The sequence below is a fragment of the Cercospora beticola genome, chromosome 5, assembly GCF_033473495.1.
Source record: "Cercospora beticola chromosome 5, complete sequence".
Taxonomy (NCBI): Eukaryota; Fungi; Ascomycota; class Dothideomycetes; order Mycosphaerellales; family Mycosphaerellaceae; genus Cercospora; species Cercospora beticola.
Window position 1 is genome coordinate 4,748,847 of NC_088939.1, and position 17,866 is coordinate 4,766,712.

The window sequence follows — 17,866 nt, forward strand, 5'->3', positions numbered from 1 at the left end:
ATAAAGTTATAAGCCTATCTTTAGCTAACCTCTTATCTATTCTATACCTTAGTTATTAAGAAGGCCTAGCTTCTAATTATAGCTTATATTAGCGAGTAACTACGCGAATCTAGGTCTAGAATCTTCTAATAAACTACCTCCTCTTTAATCGGAGTAAGAGCTCTGTTCGGTAGAGGTATACTAGTCTTTAGAGCCGTACCTTTAAGCCTCCGGCTAAGCGTTATATAATCGACTCCGTACGCAGTTGCAGCGCGTCGCACGCTTCGAAAACGACCTAATTAGTAGCTACGGATAGTATGCTAAATAGCTTCTTCGTTTAGAGGTGCTATCGCGTAAGGTGGTAGAATAAACGACGCGTTTAGTGGTGGTGGTGGATACGAGATAGAACTGGCTCACATGCCTATCTGGCTTACATGCTTATCAAACACGTTAGTTCTTGGCGCTGGCCGTAGCTTAATTCAGTGATGAAGTGTAAACAGTGCGATAAACACGCGGGATTCGAGACGCGGATCGGACTTCACGTCTGCGCCAACCATACCATGGACCACGAAAGCTTGCGGACGGCGTCGACGTACTTGAATAACCTCCTTCTCGCTCGCGGTCTCCTCAAAAATGGCGAAGCAATTGACTTTGTCAAGCCCTCGAGAGAGTCGCGCGCGTCTATCATCAACCTGGTTCACGATCTGATCCTCCGCGAGGACCGCGAAAAGGAAAGCCGAGAACATGTCGCGACTACGATCCAGCAGCTCCGGAACGAGAATACAAAGAAGACGCAGGACATCGAGACTTTGCAAGCAAAGAATGACCAGGCGGCCAGAAATGCAGCGCAGGCGCAGCAGGCGGAACGCGTTGCTCTTGCAGAGGTGAAGAAGGTGGAGAAGGCAATGAAGGCACTACAAGATCAACTGGCAAAGGCAAAGGTCACTCTGGCGCAGGTCAAGACACAATGTGCGAATGATGTCAAGAAGAGAGATCTGGAGCTGCAACGGCTGAAGACACATCTACAAGGACAGCAACGAGGGACACGGGTGGGCATGACTGCGCCATCGATGACTGTGCGGAAAACCATGCAGGAGCCTCAGAATGTTCACGATCCCGAATGTTCGCTCAAGCAGGAGACGACCGAGTTCTTGACCCAGCTCAGCCAGAATCTGAGCGATGAAAATGATGGGCTGATCAGTCTGGTCCGAAGTGCGCTGAGCACAATGCATGACCTGTTGGGCACTCAGTCCGAGTCTCAGAGGAAGGTCGACAGCGCGATTGGAAGTTTGGGAAGCGACCAGGCCTCGAGATCGAAGAGCCGGAATGCTGGCACAAACTTATTGCAACAAGAACCGGAAACCAGCTACGAAGTCCTGGCCGCTGATTTGGAGAATACTCTTGAGCATTTGAAGTCCATCCTCACCAACCCGAACTTCGTCAGCCTGGAAGAGTTTGAGAAGGAGGTGGAGACGCGGGATGAGGAGATTGCAAGTCTTCGAGAATGCTGGGAACACATGGAGCAGAGGTGGCAAGAAGTGTTGGTCATGATGCAAGGCTGGGTCAAGCGCATGAATACGGGAGACACCATTAACATTGATGATCTTCGCAAGGGCATGGGCTTGGTGACGCCGAATAGGAGAGATGGGAAGAAGAGGAAGATGGAGCAAGTGCCGGAAGTGCCAGAACCGGAGTCTAGCTTGATGGACAGCGAACCGAGTGAGATACAGCTACCAAGCAGCGAGGCTGCTGCGACTGCACCTACAACAGCGACATCCCAGCAGGACTCTTCTCTACGTGCTAGCGATGGTATGAGAAGTTTAACTTCGAAGCTGAATGAGCTCGACAGCCCGAAACGGAAACGCAATGTTCTGGAACCGCCGGATATGTTCGACTTCCGGCCTGCTGACAAGGGAACCATCAGAAATTCTACAGCCGGTCGCTCACCGCAAAGCAAGAGTAGCAGGGCGTTGAACGGTGGCCTGGCCGATGTATTCTCGCCCATCGCCAAAAGTAGCAGCAGGCACGTCACTCGAGAGCCCACGCCGGAGCCAGTCGAAATGGACGACGGCGAAGAGAGTGAGGAACTCCAAGTGCCACAGATGACCATCATGGAGAAACTTGCCGCAGCTCAAGAAGAGGCCGACGAAGCCAAAGCGCATCGTGATTCTGGTCGTGCTGCCGTCAACGGTACCTCTCGCACATCCAAATCGAGGCGGCAGAACATCGAACCGGATTTTGGTCTTGATGGTGCCCAAGATGTTCCTCCAGGTGATGACACACTGCGAAGAATGGAAGGCGGAGATACGTTGGGCAACATGGATCTGCCTGGCAGTCCGATGGCGAAGAAGACGAGAATTCGAGGCAGGCCGAAAAAGAGGAAGAGTACGTTGACGAGGGATGAGATGGCGAGTTTGTTGGTCATGGATGACGATGAGGCATTCTAAGCAATCGAAGGGCCTTGAGAGGATTGACGTGCGTTTTTGAATTGTTGGTCAAGCGACGAAAAGCGATGGCGTTGGTTGGATACAGTTTTGGGCAGACAATGTACATTCAGCATGACGCTCTACAATGCATATTGCCAAGTTCGGCCCCGAGATAGGATTGTTGCTGACTGCGAACAGCACCGCATCCGATTTTGGTCCCTGCTCCATGCTATCCGCTTACTTTAGGCAACATGCTTAGTTTGGGGAGCGCTGACCTTGCGTAGTCTAACGTGTTTGATAAGCATGTGAATCAGATAGGCATGTGTATCAACTTCTATCTCGTATCTACTACTATTACTAAACGCGTCTATTATTCTACTATTTTACGCGATAGCACCTCTAAACGAAGAGTATATTCAGAATGCTATTCGTAATTACCTATTAGGTCGATTTCTAAGCGTACGACGCGCTATAGCCGCCTACGGAGTTAAATATTCTACCGTTAACTATAGACTCTATAGTACGGCTCTAAAGACTAGTATACCGCTAACGAATAGAGCCTTAACTCCGGTTAAAGAGGAGGTAGTTTATTAGAAGATTCTAGACCTAGATTTATATAGTTACTCGCTAATATAGGCTATAATTAGAAGCTAGGCGTCCTTAATAACTAAGATACGGAATAGATAAGAGGTTAGCTAAAGATAGGCTTATAACTTTATTAATTATTATCTAGGCTTAGAAATAAAGCTATTATAGAGGTTATTAAGCTAAAGAGTAAAGAATAAGGATCTAGAAGTTATCTTAGAGTAGTTTAGGCTCGTTTATAATATAATAGCCTTCTATAGAATTATATAATACGATATTTATAACTTTAACGAGAGTAGATTTAGGCTTAGATATAGTAAGAATACTATAGTTATAACTACTATAGAGCGTAGGTAACGACCTAAGGCCTTAGTTTCTAATTTAATATAGTAGTAGACTATTATTACCTATATTAATATAGAAGGCTAGTTAGTACCTCTATACGTTATCTTCTCTAGTAAGGAAATAAATAGAGCCTAGTTTAAATATCTACTACTAAACTAGAAGCTTAGAGTTAGTCTAAAAAGCTAGATATTCTATAATTATATAGTCTAGTAGATCTAGTACTTTAATAACTATACTAAGTATAGAACTATTAGCTAAAAGAGGCTCTTAATTCTAGATAGTATTAAATTATATTCTCGTAGATACTCGTTAGATAGGTATAATATAGTAGAAGTAGAGATAATAAGTAGGAACTAACCGAGTTAATTATATTAGTTAGTTATAGGTTATATCTTACTTCTAAGATAGGTATTAGCTAGGTTATATAACCTAGTATTATATAACCTATATTACCTAATCCTAATCTCTAAAGTATCTCTTAGAATATCTAACTAGACTATACTTTCTAATAGATAGCTATAATAGCTATATAGTACTAGAGTTTAAGTTATTCTATAAGGAATAAAGTATTATTACTCTCTATATACTACTATATTCTTCTTACTTACTCTAGCCTTTAGATATTAGCTATTTTAGTCTATTAAAGAAGGTATATTTAGCTAGAATCTAAAGGCTTAGTATAGTTAGATATTACTACCTAATTAAGGAAGACTTCTTACTTTAAATTAAGCCTACCTATAAGGCTATATTTACTTCTTAGAATATTAAAGTAGCTTTTAGAGGCTTAGGCTTATTACTACTAGATCTAGAGGCTATATTATCTAAGCTAATACTACGTTATAAAATACTAACTATAGGTAGGCTCCTCTATAGAGAGTATTTAGTTAGGTAATAAAAGGTAGTATATAAAGATTTATGTTTTTCTATAGAAGATAGCGAACGAGCTAGCTCTATATACTACTGCCGGAACGGAACGTCTATATTCCGGCAGTTTAGGGCTTAAGCCGGTTTATACGAGGTAGCTACTATAGCTAAACCGATACTAGCAATCTCTCTTTTCTCGTATAAACTCGCCTAAAAACGTAATAAAATAATGCCTCTAATAGTTAATAGCCTTTCTCTAGCTTATAATTAGCCGGTAGCTACTTCTCTATTCTAAATCGTCTTTTAATTCACCGAATTCGAATCGCCTTACCGAGTTAATTTATCTCTTAACCTATCCTTAGATACTATACGTTATAGTTCCTTAATTAATAAGAGTTATTAAGGCCTTATTCGGTATTGTCTTAGTTATAGTATCGGTAGGGTTCGTAGTTCTATTAATCTAGCGTACCTTATAAACCTCTCTAGCCTCGTATATCTGCCTTAGTACTATAATATCGATTATTAAGCGTTTCTCCTTAGTAGTACCGAGCTTAACTATATATTCGTAAAGCGAGAGTAAGTCGGTATAGACGATTAATAGTAATACCGGCTTGTTTAGTCGCTAGAGGATAATAGATAGGGTAGTATTAATACTAAACGCTATATTAATACCGTAGCTTAAAGCGTATATCTCTAATATAAGGACTAAGTATATTACGCGTTTACTCTTAGTTAAGCTCTAATAGACGATATTGCCGGTTAGAGTAAAGGAAGTAGTAGCTATTAATTCTATACTAATAACGATTAGGTAACCGATTTGTAATAAGAAGTCCTTATTATTAGCGAATAAGCCGTTAACGAAGACATATAACGCTATTAAATTAAGGTTTAGTAGTTAGTATATTAAACTATAGTTAAGGTTATTTATTTGCTATTAGATTCGCTTATTAAGGGCCTTAATATCGTTAGAGGTTAGTGTCTTTAACTAAGCTACTACTAAGAGGTCAAAAGTAGCTTCTAGTTAATATATAGACGCTAGGTAGGCGCCTCGTATACGCTATACTACGTAGCTATCGGTATCGTAGATAAGGCTTAGTTGTTTACCTTAGCCTTTTAGTATAATGCGAATAGTTCTAGTAGTACTTAGCGATATAGTATATCTATTAAAGGTTAGAGGCGTATCGGCTATTAGTCGTTCCTTAGGCTTACTAGTAAATACGAGGTTTTTAGCCTCCGTACGCTAGAACTCTTAGTTAGCGAGGATTAGCGTATTATCGGTTTATATTCCGACGATTCTAGTTCTAGATAATTCCGAGGTAGTAATTAGTAAGTATAGATTAAACGAGCTAGTTACTATATAGAGTTTGTCCTTATAGTAGTTACTATACGTATTAAACTAATAGGTACCTAATTCCGCTAGTCTATAGAATAGTAGGACGACTCTTATAATTATTCTATAGTAGTCGCGTTCTAGTTCTTTAGGTAATAACGCTAAAACGACTCGGTTTAGTTCGGTAGTTAACTAGGTATACGCTTAGCTAATATCGCGTAATTCTAGCGTAAAACCTTACTTAATTAGAGTCGCAGCGAGGCTAATAATTACTCGCTATAATACTCGCTAGATTGTCGGTAACTATATTAGAATCGTTTCCTTATTACGGTCGTTATATCCTTAAATAACAAGCCTTAATTTCTCGTAGAGTTGTCCGTTACTACGCTTCTTAACCTTATAGACTATACGTAATTTAAACAGTCGGTAGTTACTATACCTCTATTAGTTATAAGGTTTAAATACGATAACTCGGTTAATTAGCTCTTTAATCTCTACTTTAGTTAATACCTTAAATAGACGGCCTAGTTCTATAATAACCTTAGTAGCTCTTAGTTTAATTAATTCGTCTATAGCACGCTATTCCTTAGTATTAACTATAGTAGTCGCTTCCGCTAGTATTAGTTTTAGCTTATTCTTTAATCCTTTTAGCCTTCTACGTTTCCGAGGTACTATCGGAGGTTCTAGCTCTAGTTCGTAGTCGCTATCGTTATTAGTAGGTTCTAGTTAATTATACTCGGAGTTATTAGCTTCTACCTCTATCTCGTTATCGTTACTTAGGTATAGCTTAACTAAGGTAATTCTAAATCGTATCGGTCTACTAGGTAACTCTACGGTATAGTCTTCGTTCTTAATATAGTTTAGTAGGTAAGGGCTAGTCTATTAACCTAATTCACGCTAAACGAGTACCTTATCCTCTAGTAGTAGTTTCTTTACTACGAGTAAATTAGAGCTATTACGAGTATTTAGAGTATTACGGATCGAACGTTCTAATTAAAGGCGTTTAAGTTCAGCTATAGCCTTTTAAATAGCGAGGGCTCGTTATTTAATATCCGGCGTTAGTATACTTATTAATAGTAGTCGTAGATATATACCGAATACTAGTAAGGTTAGTACTAAACCTCGAGGTCTAGCGGTATTATTAATAGCCTTAATAGCTATTTATAATACCGTATCGTTCGGAAGGTTAGTTTCCGATTTAATAATATCGAACGCTTATCGTAGTAGTATATAGTATCGTTCGACCTTACTAATACTATTATATACCTCTACGAGTACCTCTTTAGTAGTAATATCTATAGCCGCTATATACTACTAGAATTCGTCCGTATAGAAGTTAGTACTAGCGTCGTAGATAATGCGTTCCGGTAGCCCTTAATAGACGTTAATCTAGTAGGTACGTAAGGTATTCTAAACTGCCTTAGTAGTTATATTAGGTAGGAATCGTATAGCCTAGAAAGTAGTAGCTATATTAACGACGTATAGAACTAGTCGTTTAGGCTATCCGAGGTATATAATATTAACGATAACCTCCGTATTAAAGTTAATATTATCGTTACGGAGGGTAAATTTAAATCGCCTAGGTACTTATCTATAGAATTAGTATAACCTATAGTACTTAGTAATACGCTAGAGAGTATACTTATCGTATTTAGTACTAATTCGGTCTAGTACGGCGGCTAGCTTATTAATAGAGAGGTAGCCGAATCGGCGGTATAGCGTTCTTAACTCGCTCTTAGAGAGGTTATATATAGCTAGGTAGGTATATTCGTCGAGTAATAGCTAAGAGTAACTCTATTTACGAATAATAGGTATAGTAACCTTATTATCGCCTTAGATTAGTAGGTTCTTCCGGTTATTAAGCATAATATCTAGCTTATCTATATCTTATATATACTAGAGGAACGGTATATCGGTTAGAATAGCTTCGAACTAAATATCTCCGAATAGTATTAGTACGACGATAGATCCTAAGGAGGAGGCGTTACTAGCTCCGAATTTAATATAGTAAGTACCTTATATCGACTAGTTTAGCTAGATATTAGGCATTAATCGCTAAAGAGCCTTAACCTAATTAATTCCGGCAGTTAATACGCTAGAGGCTCCGGTATTAGGTAAGATACCTTAGAATATAGCGCTCGAATAGCGATTAGCTATAAAGATCTACTTAATTAGAACCGTAGCGAATATAGTAAATAGATCGTATAGAGTAAAGGCGTAATAGGCGGAATTGTCTAATAGCGCTAAAAGTGTTATTTTCGCTATCTCCGGTATAATAGTACTAAACTCTATAAGGAATTGTTAGCTATCTAATTAGTTAGAGTTGTCGTTGCTATTAGGTAATCCTTCGCCTTTATAATTAAGGAGGTACTAGCGGTATACTCGATTATCCTTAGTAAACTATTCTCGTGCCTTATTACGTTCTTAGCGTATATAATTACTTAACTAACAACCTAGTTTATTATAGACAAAGCACTTCTTCTATAGTTATCGTTACTAGTAGCTATTCCGTTATCTTCGGTTATTATAAGAGTTACTAGTATTCCTTCTATATCGTCTATCGGTAATAAACTAGTTAGACGATTATACTTTATTAATATTTAACTAGGTAGTAATAGACGTTCGTATAGCGGTAATTAGAGCCTCTAATAACTCGTAGTTACCTAGCAATACTACTTAATACTCCGGCCTATCTTAGTAAGTAAGGATAAGCTAGTTTATTACGTTAGTATCGTACTAGAGTAAGATTAGTAGTCTAGGCTTAATAGTTATTAGGTTGTCGTATATAGTTTAGAAATATTAAATTAGCGGCTTATCGGAGTTATCGTAGCAAACCTTAGTTAGGGTAGTATTACGCTATTCCGATTAGTATTCTAGCTTTAAGTTACGCGTTTCGAAGGTATCTTAGATTAGTTAGTATACTTAGTTAAAGGTTATAGAAGTAGGTATAATCCGGCGCTCCTATAGTTCCTCCGCCTTTCCGGTAAGTATAGTATATATAATATCCTTACGGCTTAATAGCGGTATACGTAGCTAGTTATAGCGCTTATTAAACCGAATTAGGTAGGTTGCTAGTATCTCGTATTTAGCCCCGGAGTACTTCTTCTAATTAGCGTAGAGCTTATTAAGGTTCGTAGTAGCCTTACCTTTATTAAACTCCGGAATTACGGTAGTTTATCTTAGATTACTAGTAGAGTTTTAGTTCTAGCTAGAGTATTTATTCTAAGAGGTATAGGTAGGGTTACTAGTCGACGGTAGAATTAGTTCTTAGCTTCTAAGAACCGGTTATTCCGGTAGGTTCTTAGAGTTAATCGTATCGCCGCTTACTAGAGGTACTAGTATCGCTATCGCTATCGCTATCGCTACTAGTTTTAGTAAACTAGTCGCTTATCTCGAGGCTATCCGTTCTTCGTATTAGCGAGATTACTATAAATTAATAGCTCGCTAAGGGCTATAAATTAATCGTTCGTAGAAGCTAGCGATATTACGTTATCGCTTTATCTCGTCTTCTAGCTAAAGTTAGTATTCTTCTAGTTCTAGTACCTATTTAATACGTATTACTAGAGTTTGCTTAGTAATTAAAACGAGAACTCCTCGGTAGCGTAGCGTATTAATTAATTCGCGGAGTAATCGCCTATTAGTTACCTCCTATTACTCGCTAGTAAGGTAGCTAAAGGTATCTACGGCCTCTTCGAATAGCGCTTTATCGTAGTAAGTAGTAAGGTCGTTAAGAAAGCGTACTACCTAGTTATAGATAACTTCTAGCGTCGCTTAATTATCTAGTTCGGTATACTTCTAGTTATTAGTATTAATTAAATCGCTAAACTTCTATAGCTTCTCTAGTAGTACCGATATTATCGTAGTATCGTTATTACTACGTACGTACGTATAGTATAGTAGTAGCTACTCGGAGGTCCTAACGATACTATACGTAGGTAATCCCCTTTCGTTTAGTTAATACTTCGTACTATAGATATTAAATTAATCTAAAGGACGTAGGTTTTAGCGTCCCTATTAGTAGCTATACGACTAAGATACTATACTAGTCGTAGTTTTGCTAAGAATTAGCCGTAATTAGAGGTTAATTAAGGTCCTAACGATACTATACGTAGGTTTAATCTCGTTCTAATTACGCTCTTCTAGCTAGCTAATTTGCGTAAGAATTAATAAAGACCTTATACTAATTAGTATAGGTAGGCTCCTCTATAGAGAGTATTTAGTTAGGTAATAAAAGGTAGTATATAAAGATTTATGTTTTTCTATAGAAGGTAGCGAACGAGCTAGCTCTATATACTACTACCGGAACGGAACGTCTATATTCTAGTAGTTTAGAGCTTAAGCTAGTTTATACGAGGTAGCTACTATAGCTAAACCGATACTAACTCTACTACTACTACCTTATTTATTAGATATATAGAATACTCTTTAGAATCTAAAGTAGATTAAGAAGTATATAAGTAAAATTAAGAATAGAGTTATTAACTACTAGAATAGCTTACTAATCTTAATCCTTAAGGTAGTAGATAGGTTATTAAGAGAGTTTAAAAGGTTATAGGCTACTATAATATTACTCTAGGCTAAATATAATAATATAAAGACTATAATTAAAGAATTATAGCTTTATAGAGTACTAAGGAAGAAAATTAAGCTAATACTTAGCCTTAATACTAATAAATTAGCTACTAGAGATATAGTATAGTTATAGGCTTAAATAGTAATAGAATTAGTTAGTTAGATTAAGAGATAGCTAAGAGCTAAACTAACCTATAGTAAGTATAGTATCTAAGAATATAACTTAAGAGGTTATCTATTAGATAGAGTAACTTCTAAGTATTTAATTAATCTATCTTTAAGGTAGTTCTAATACCTATAGTATAAGATATTAAGAATTAAAGTTATCTACCTCGTAAAGTTAATGTACATGCCTATCTGATTCACATGCTTATTAAACACGTTAGACCACCCAGGAATTTGCCAAGCTGTACGGCCCCGCAATTATGACTTGTTCTGGAGAGTGCAACACGGAGATGCTAAAGGTTCTCACTTGCGTGTACATAACATACCGACATAGGCTCAGCAACGAGTAGGGCCTTGTGCAAGCAGTTTAGCCGGATACGAATTCGACCAACGAGCTCTGTAAGCCTACGAGCGGAACGACGAGATACGACACCCGAGAGGGTAAGCCTTAGGCCCTTGAACACGATAGCTTATGTCTTTCCGAAGACAAATGGGCGAGAGAAACGTAGGCGCGCGACAGAGAAGATGGTGACTCCAGCGTTCTGGTAAGTTACAGCTGCAGTTGACTTTCTCAATCCTCCCTAGCCGTAAATCCGCCAATCACAGTATTTTAAACCCGCGTCCCTGAGAGCCTTTGCTCGCATTGTCTGACCCATAAGTAACGACGGCATCGAAGCCGTTTTCATTCTGAGCTGCGTGCGATTGTCGACAGCTAATGAGACATGCCTTGGACTGTTGAATTCTATGAGAATTGCGAGCCGTACGAGGCCATCCTGCATAAGTTGCAAGTATATTGTTGAGACCGAGATCGATCTAGACCATGCTAAGCGTTTCTTGTATATGCAGTTGCTAGCTTACATCGAGAGGTTTGTTGCATTGAAGGGTAAACAAGGTTAGTCGCGCGAGTAGCCTTGCATGGGAGCAAAGCCTACGCCCCGGAGTGGCTTACTTTGCTAAAAGGAGTCTTGTTGCATCGAAGGGCGAACACGGGTGGTTGTGCGAATAGCTCCGCATGGGAGAAAAACCTATCGTCAGAATGGCTTACTTTCCTAAAAGAGTATCCGGTGTGGTCTCCAATAAAAGCAGAGTCGTCTTGCCTCTCTAAATATCTATCAGCAATAACTCGCAACCTCATCTTCACAGCAAATCACCTTCTCATAACAACCGTGGTCTCGACATCAGTATCAGTCTCAAGATGCGCAGCTCCGTCATCGCAATAGTCTCCATGACAGGGTAATAAACCCCGTCCACATTGTACTCCTACAACCTTCTCACTAACCATGCATTCCCAACTAGTCTCTCTCACGCCTGGATCTGCCAGTATCGATTCACAGCTACTCACAAAAACAATCAACGTCTCATGGACGGTTGCACCACCGCAGCCAACCTCGAATTCACTCTCGAGGGCAAGAAATCCGTGCTATTCCAGATTGGAGGAAAACATCCGGCGACTTGTATCGATACGAGCTGTATCAATGGGGGCTATAATCAGCTTGTGAATTATTGTAAGACTCAGTGTAAGGCGGCGGGCTCGGAGTTTGTTACTGTTTCGGATTGTGTGCCTCATAAGAATTGTGGCCCTTATAAGTGAGAGGGTGTGGTGGGATGACGATGTCTGTATTGTGGGGAATTGGACGGAGAGAGGCGGAGGACGAGGAGTGCCGTTAGATAGCCCTTGAATTTGTTGTCATTTTTTTGCGGGTCTCGGTCTTCCTCGGAAAGAACAACATAATAATAAGTGTTCGATTTCTGCTGCGCGAGACGAGACAATGCCGTTCAGTGCGACTCACACCGCGCTCGGACCGATTCGGAGCAAAGGCTGTAGGCACGATGAGCGCTAGCATCAGCCAAAATGCCTCATTTGGATAGGGCAGACCTCACGCGACACCTTTCTGCACAAGCGATACGTAAAGCTTGTGAAGCTTAGCCGTTCTTTCCATAGTGCTTCGCTTGGGCTCCGACGAAGTCTTGCGAGATGTCCGCCAATGAACGAGCACAGCTCAATCCCTCAGTTCTCTGTGTGCCGACACGGTTTGTGGAGAAGATCTGGGGTTGCGGAGAAATGGTGCTTGTGTCTATGCTTGTTCCAGAAGGTGCGACGAGAGCGTGCAGAGCTCTTGCAATTGTTGTGAGCACAAGAGTGTCCACTTCCCGCTTGGTACAACGCCTGAGGCGAGTGCGTCTTGTCGAATATATCAGCCTCATGGCGTCCCTCCTCTGCTCGTGAAAGATCACACTCCATTACAGAGTCTCCAGGGATCAAACAGACTATTAACGACAATGAAACTCACCCTCTGGCTGCAGGCACTGCTTGCTTCTTTTTTGCCATCTACTCTCGCCCTTCCGTCTTCGACGATCAACCACAGAGCAGCAGCATGGCCCGACACTCCGTTCACCGTCTCTGGTCGTGACATTCTCTCCGCCTCGGGCACCAAGATCCGCTTCGCAGGTGTCAATTGGCCAGGTGCAGCAGACACAATGCTGCCCGAAGGTCTCCAATACAACTCCATCGCCAACATTGTCTCATTCATCAAGTCATTGAACATGAACGTCGTTCGCTTGACATATGCCATCGAGATGATCGATGACATCTTCTCCAATTCACCAAACCAGAGCTTGCAGAATACTTTGATCAACGCGTTGGGAGATACCAATGGAAGAAAAGTTCTAGCGCAGGTCTTGAAGAACAACCCAGGATTCACGAAAGATACGACGAGATTGCAAGTGTTTGATGCTGTGGCGGCGGAGTTGGCAAAGCAAAAGATTTGGGTACATCTGGACAATCATGTTAGTAAGGCTGAGTGGTGTTGTGGAAGTGATGGAAATGGATGGTTCGGAGACCAGTACTTCGATGTTGCGAAGTGGGAGAGGGGTCTGGGATACATGGTAGGACAACATTGGCAAAGAAACATAAGTTAGTGACAATTGATCGATGCTAATTCGTCGTAGGCCAATCACGCGAAATCCTGGAGTGGCTTTACATCGATATCTCTTCGCAATGAGCTTCGCCAGCCGAGTAGTTCAACTGCTCGACCGTACAACTGGAACTCCTGGATCGAGAACGTCATTCCCGCTGCGAATGGAATCCACTCGAACAATTCTGCTCCACTGATCTTCTTCTCCGGACAGGGCTACGATACCGACGACACGTACTTCATCCAACGGCAAACTTGGAACAGCGAGACGTTCAAGCCTGAGTCGTACGCCTTCAAGAACAAGATCGTCTATGAGATCCACAATTATCAGAACAGTGCTACCAACTGCAATCAGATTCAACCTGGGCTGTATAACAATGCTTATTGTGCGATGAATACGGCTGACACAAGTTGTCCAAACCACGGCCCAGTGGTGATGAGTGAGTTCGGGTTCGATCAGACTGATGGGAGCTCGGGAGGTGCATATGCCCAGTGCATCAAAAGTGTTGTGACGAATCAGCCTGGTGGTCCAGCGGGGTGGATGATGTGGACGCTGAGTGGAAGTTATTACATTCGAAGTGGCACTCAGGATTATGAGGATTCGTGGGGTGAGTGGAAATTGTTTTGAAAGCTTTGAGTGGAGTACGCTGATGCTAATCTTCTGTAGGACTGCTCAACAAAAACTGGTCTGGTTGGAGGAACTCGACCGTCGTCGATAATTATGTCAAGCCTTTTGTGCAGGCAACGCTGGGGTAGGACCCGGTAGAGGTCACGGAGCACGGTCGTGATGATGCTCTTGTGCCTCTACCACCCAATTTGTTCTTCCGGCCGTGATATCTCCGGAGTGGGCGTTCATCGCTGATGCACTTTCCATCGACACGTAGCGTTCAAAATGCCCAATCAACGCGCATGCCATCACAAGTCTCTCGCTGCTGCCTGCAGCTCTTCGTGAAACGGACATCTGTTCACCTTGACCTGTGCCCAAGCTAGCGCCCCTGACTCCTCCATGGAGTAGCACCATCGCGGCGCAAATTCTAAACGGTTACTGGTCTCCTCTGGCTGGAACCAGACATAACCCCTATGTAGCCAATCGTCGCCTACTTGCATGTACCAATGCCAAATGCCAATATCATGCATGTAAACGTATTTGTCCCAAGTATCTTCGTCAATGCCAGCTGATATCACTTGGATATGGCGAATCAGGTCGAGCCTGCGATTGAAGAACTTTTGACTCCGTCCAGAGCAAAGCCCGCCTGTGAGTAGCTCCACACTGAGTCGTCTGTCGGCCCAAGCTTCGTGTGCCTTGACGATGAAGTGAGTTTGCGTCCAATACTCGTGAAGTAACGCATCATACAGTTGACTGGCTTCAGATCTGATTTGTTGACAAGTCGAGAGGAGTGCGTTGTTCGGCGGCTGCGCATCGCAGAGCTCAACATCAGCTGAGTTGTCGTCACTTGTGAAAGCCATCTCGTAGATCAAATTCCGCAATTCGGCTGGTAACTTGTCTAGAAAGAGACAGTCGGCTCGAGAAGCTGCTGACATATTCTGTGATCCCATGGCGGTCGAATCAGAGGCCGAAGACGCCGCTTTAGCCATAGCTGAAGTCATGTTTGGTTCGATGTCAGATTGAAGATCGGCTTGACCGGAGACTTCGAGGCCAGAGGTGTCTTGACTGTTGTTTGGCTCGATGGTGGGCGGGAAGTCGACTCGAGCTGGCATGTCGGCGATTGATGTAGTTCGAATGGTAGAGGGCGAGGAAATGCGCGGAAGGACGTTGTCGTCGAACCTCTGAGCTGAGGCGGCTATTTTGTCGACGCAGAGCTCGGTTGTGGCGAAGGCGCTCGAGTGGAGCGGCGGGTGTGCTGGCAAGTATGTGTTGTCCGCTGCCGTAACAGCCGTGCGGTTTACTGGTGAAGCCATCGTGGTGATGTGACTTTTGTGAGTATACGCAGACCCGCTGAAAGGTCGATGTTGAAGGAGAAAAGGTCGTCGAGTGGGCAACTTCCTAAAGTTCACAGTTCACAAGGACAGTCAGCCGACGCCTGACCCAAAGCGGAAATTGGTAAGTGAAGGCGGGTGCCATTCACTGCAGTTCTACTCCAGCGTCGCAACGGACAAGAATGCAAGTGATAGAAGTTTCGGACTCAAAACTGCAAAGATGCTTCTCCGTGCCCCACAATGAAACCGTGTTTTCGGCTTCCTTCTATGCTTTGCTTCTACCATTTACAGCTCAACGTTTTGTCTAGCCATTCCTTTCCACGTGATCATTGACTGCAGTACCTCACGTTGCTTCAAGGTCTCCCACCCTTCCCATCCGTGCTACGTTCAGCTTTGTATACGCCACTCATCGCTTCAGTAATAATTATAATTGTGAACCAGCTTTGAGCCTAGTTCCACATGAAATGCGTGCTTGTAGTTCGATTCCTGGGCAATCTTCTCAGCATATAGCTTCTGATCCTCTATTTCCCAGTCGCGTTGGAGAGGACGCATACGCGAGTCGGACACTCTGAGCACAACATATGTCGACAGCAGAGGCTCCGCTCGTACACCGTGGAACCACTCCCGGAGCCAGATGCCTGACTCGGACATGTAGGTGAAGACCTCCAAGCTATTCCTGTCGCGGACACTACGGTGAAAGATCCCAACGTGGCGAATGCGATCGATGTTCTCCGACTTAAGTCTTGGATTTTGCCCTCCCCAAAGGTCCTGCTTTAGTGACTCGATCTCGGGTGCTGCATCAAAGCCATTCGGCTTGAGGTCGTCGATGAAGAAATGAGTATCTGTCCAGTACTTGTGAGACGCTCTCTTGTACAGCTGTGTGGCTTCGGACTGGATCTGGTGACATGTAGACAATAGCGCATTGTTTGGTGGGCGAGCTTTGGATAATTCCACTTCACCCTTGGTCAAGAGGGGTGGGCTTCTTGGTGGTCCGAAATCGGACAGGTCGATCTCAACTTCGTCGTCGTCGACTGTGAAAGCCAGCTCATAGATCTCGTTTCGCAACTCCGCTGGGAGCTTATTCAGAACGAGGCAATCGTTCTGCGATGCTGATAGGGCGCGCGATTCAGGGAACCGGCTGTCGATGTTTGCGTTCTCTTCGGTGGCATCGTCTGTACCAGTGACAAGATCCCTTGCGACTGTTGTTCCGTCGTCAGCGGAATCTTCGGCGACAGCAGTCGGCTTGGAGCAGCGCAACATGTCTGTGAGTGGAGGCCCGTCCGCGGCAGCGGAATGTCCAATCTCAGACAGCGTCTCGATGGACGGCGTCGCAGGATCGCAAGACATCGTGCTGTTCAATGACTCTGGCGCCAGACGGCAACCGCCTGTGTTGTTTGCGGGGCTGTTGTCAGGTGATACGGTCATCGTGGTGATCTGCGAATTGGCGATGAGTGGCGAAGTTGAGGTTGTTTGTGGAAGCTGAGAATGTGGCATCGAAATCTTGAGAATTGCAGCGAATTCGTTGAGCCAGGCAGGCAGCAAACAATGCCAGCTGAACCGCAAGCCTGTAAAGTGAAGATGCGCCTGGCCTCACCTGCATGTGAAATACCAAAGCGCGGCACTGGCAATCGAGCATCAGGCCCGTCGCTCATGTCCACGCTCAGCATTTTAGCATTAATAGGAAATACCACCATTGGAGGGGTCGGTCATCATCCACTGTAGTTCTTGGTAAAATGGCACCCTCTCCGTCCTACCCCAGGCTGCGACCACAGCATCTTCATGTCGTGCGGCACTATCCAACCGCTGACCCCAGGGCGAGGACGAGTCAGGTTGCACCCACAGATACTCCACATTCTCTCCCGGTCGGTCGTTCACGCTGTGCCAAATGCCTTCATCATGGTAGTAGGTGTAAACGTTGCCAAAGCCATCATACTCCAAACAGCCAATGACATGGATGTGGCGGATGCGGTCAACGTCCTTGTGTTGGAGTCTCGGATTGTCCCCCTGTGCCAGGTCTCGCTTGAGCGGGCATACCAGATATGGTTCAATAAGTTCGATGCAGAATGGGGTGTCGGTCCAATACTTAGCAAAAGCTTCCTTATAGAGCTGTATGGCTTCGGACATAATTTGTCGACAAGTCCAAAGCAGTGACTTGCTCGGTGGCTTTGCGTCTTCAAGCTGGGAAACGCCAACTCGTAGATCTGGTTCCTCAATTCGGGTGGAAGCTTATCTAGAAAGGAGCAGTCGTTATGAGAAGTTGCTGGCATGCTCGTGGCAGGAGATGGCCGGACTCGATAACTCGAGTCCGTGTCTGAAGGAACTCGGTCGCCAGCAACAAGCTGGTCAGCGACGCTTGCATCGATTGGAGCTGGCTTGTCGGCGGAAGACTCCGATTTAACGCGAATCGACGAGGCACTATCTGCACGCGCGCTCTTCACGGTCGAGTCATCAAGCGGAGCGGCCATTGTTGGGATCGTCGTCTGTCGAATGGTACTGGTACTGAGAGTTGACGTTGAATTTGCGTTCGAAAGTAGGGAATGCGGGCAGGAGTGTTGTCAGGTGCAGGGAGGTTATCCGCCAAGTCCGACGTCGAAGATGCAGGTGTTTTTGAAGCGCGATCGCGCCTCAACATCGCGCCTCAATTCACTCGTCGTGGTTCACCATGAAAAAGCACGTGCGCACGCCAAGAAGGCGACCGGATCATCAAACGTATCACTGTACAATCGCTACTTCGTATTTCAGTATAA

General features: G+C 43.4%; 5 protein-coding genes across 5 annotated transcripts; 2 read left to right on the forward strand and 3 right to left on the reverse strand.

Moving 5' to 3' along the window:
* Window positions 1-539: 539 nt before the first annotated feature.
* Window positions 540-2,426, forward strand: RHO25_008985 (uncharacterized protein; the record flags this gene model as incomplete). The annotated part of the gene is made up of 1 exon (XM_023604776.2): window positions 540-2,426. The coding sequence occupies one exon, from the start codon at window positions 540-542 to the stop codon at window positions 2,424-2,426; it is 1,887 nt and encodes a 628-aa protein (XP_023460400.1).
* Window positions 2,427-12,546: 10,120 nt separating this feature from the next.
* Window positions 12,547-13,937, forward strand: RHO25_008986 (uncharacterized protein; the record flags this gene model as incomplete). The annotated part of the gene is made up of 3 exons (XM_023604777.1): window positions 12,547-13,152; window positions 13,216-13,789; window positions 13,849-13,937. The coding sequence occupies 3 exons, from the start codon at window positions 12,547-12,549 to the stop codon at window positions 13,935-13,937; spliced, it is 1,269 nt and encodes a 422-aa protein (XP_023460401.1).
* Window positions 13,938-14,096: 159 nt separating this feature from the next.
* Window positions 14,097-15,101, reverse strand: RHO25_008987 (uncharacterized protein; the record flags this gene model as incomplete). The annotated part of the gene is made up of 1 exon (XM_065603126.1): window positions 14,097-15,101. One exon carries the CDS (start codon window positions 15,099-15,101, stop codon window positions 14,097-14,099), a length of 1,005 nt encoding a protein of 334 aa, XP_065459198.1.
* Window positions 15,102-15,533: 432 nt separating this feature from the next.
* Window positions 15,534-16,544, reverse strand: RHO25_008988 (uncharacterized protein; the record flags this gene model as incomplete). Its single annotated transcript, XM_023604778.1, has 1 exon — window positions 15,534-16,544. One exon carries the CDS (start codon window positions 16,542-16,544, stop codon window positions 15,534-15,536), a length of 1,011 nt encoding a protein of 336 aa, XP_023460395.1.
* Window positions 16,545-16,793: 249 nt separating this feature from the next.
* Window positions 16,794-17,243, reverse strand: RHO25_008989 (uncharacterized protein; the record flags this gene model as incomplete). Its single annotated transcript, XM_023604779.1, has 1 exon — window positions 16,794-17,243. One exon carries the CDS (start codon window positions 17,241-17,243, stop codon window positions 16,794-16,796), a length of 450 nt encoding a protein of 149 aa, XP_023460396.1.
* Between the last annotated feature and the right edge of the window lie 623 nt (window positions 17,244-17,866).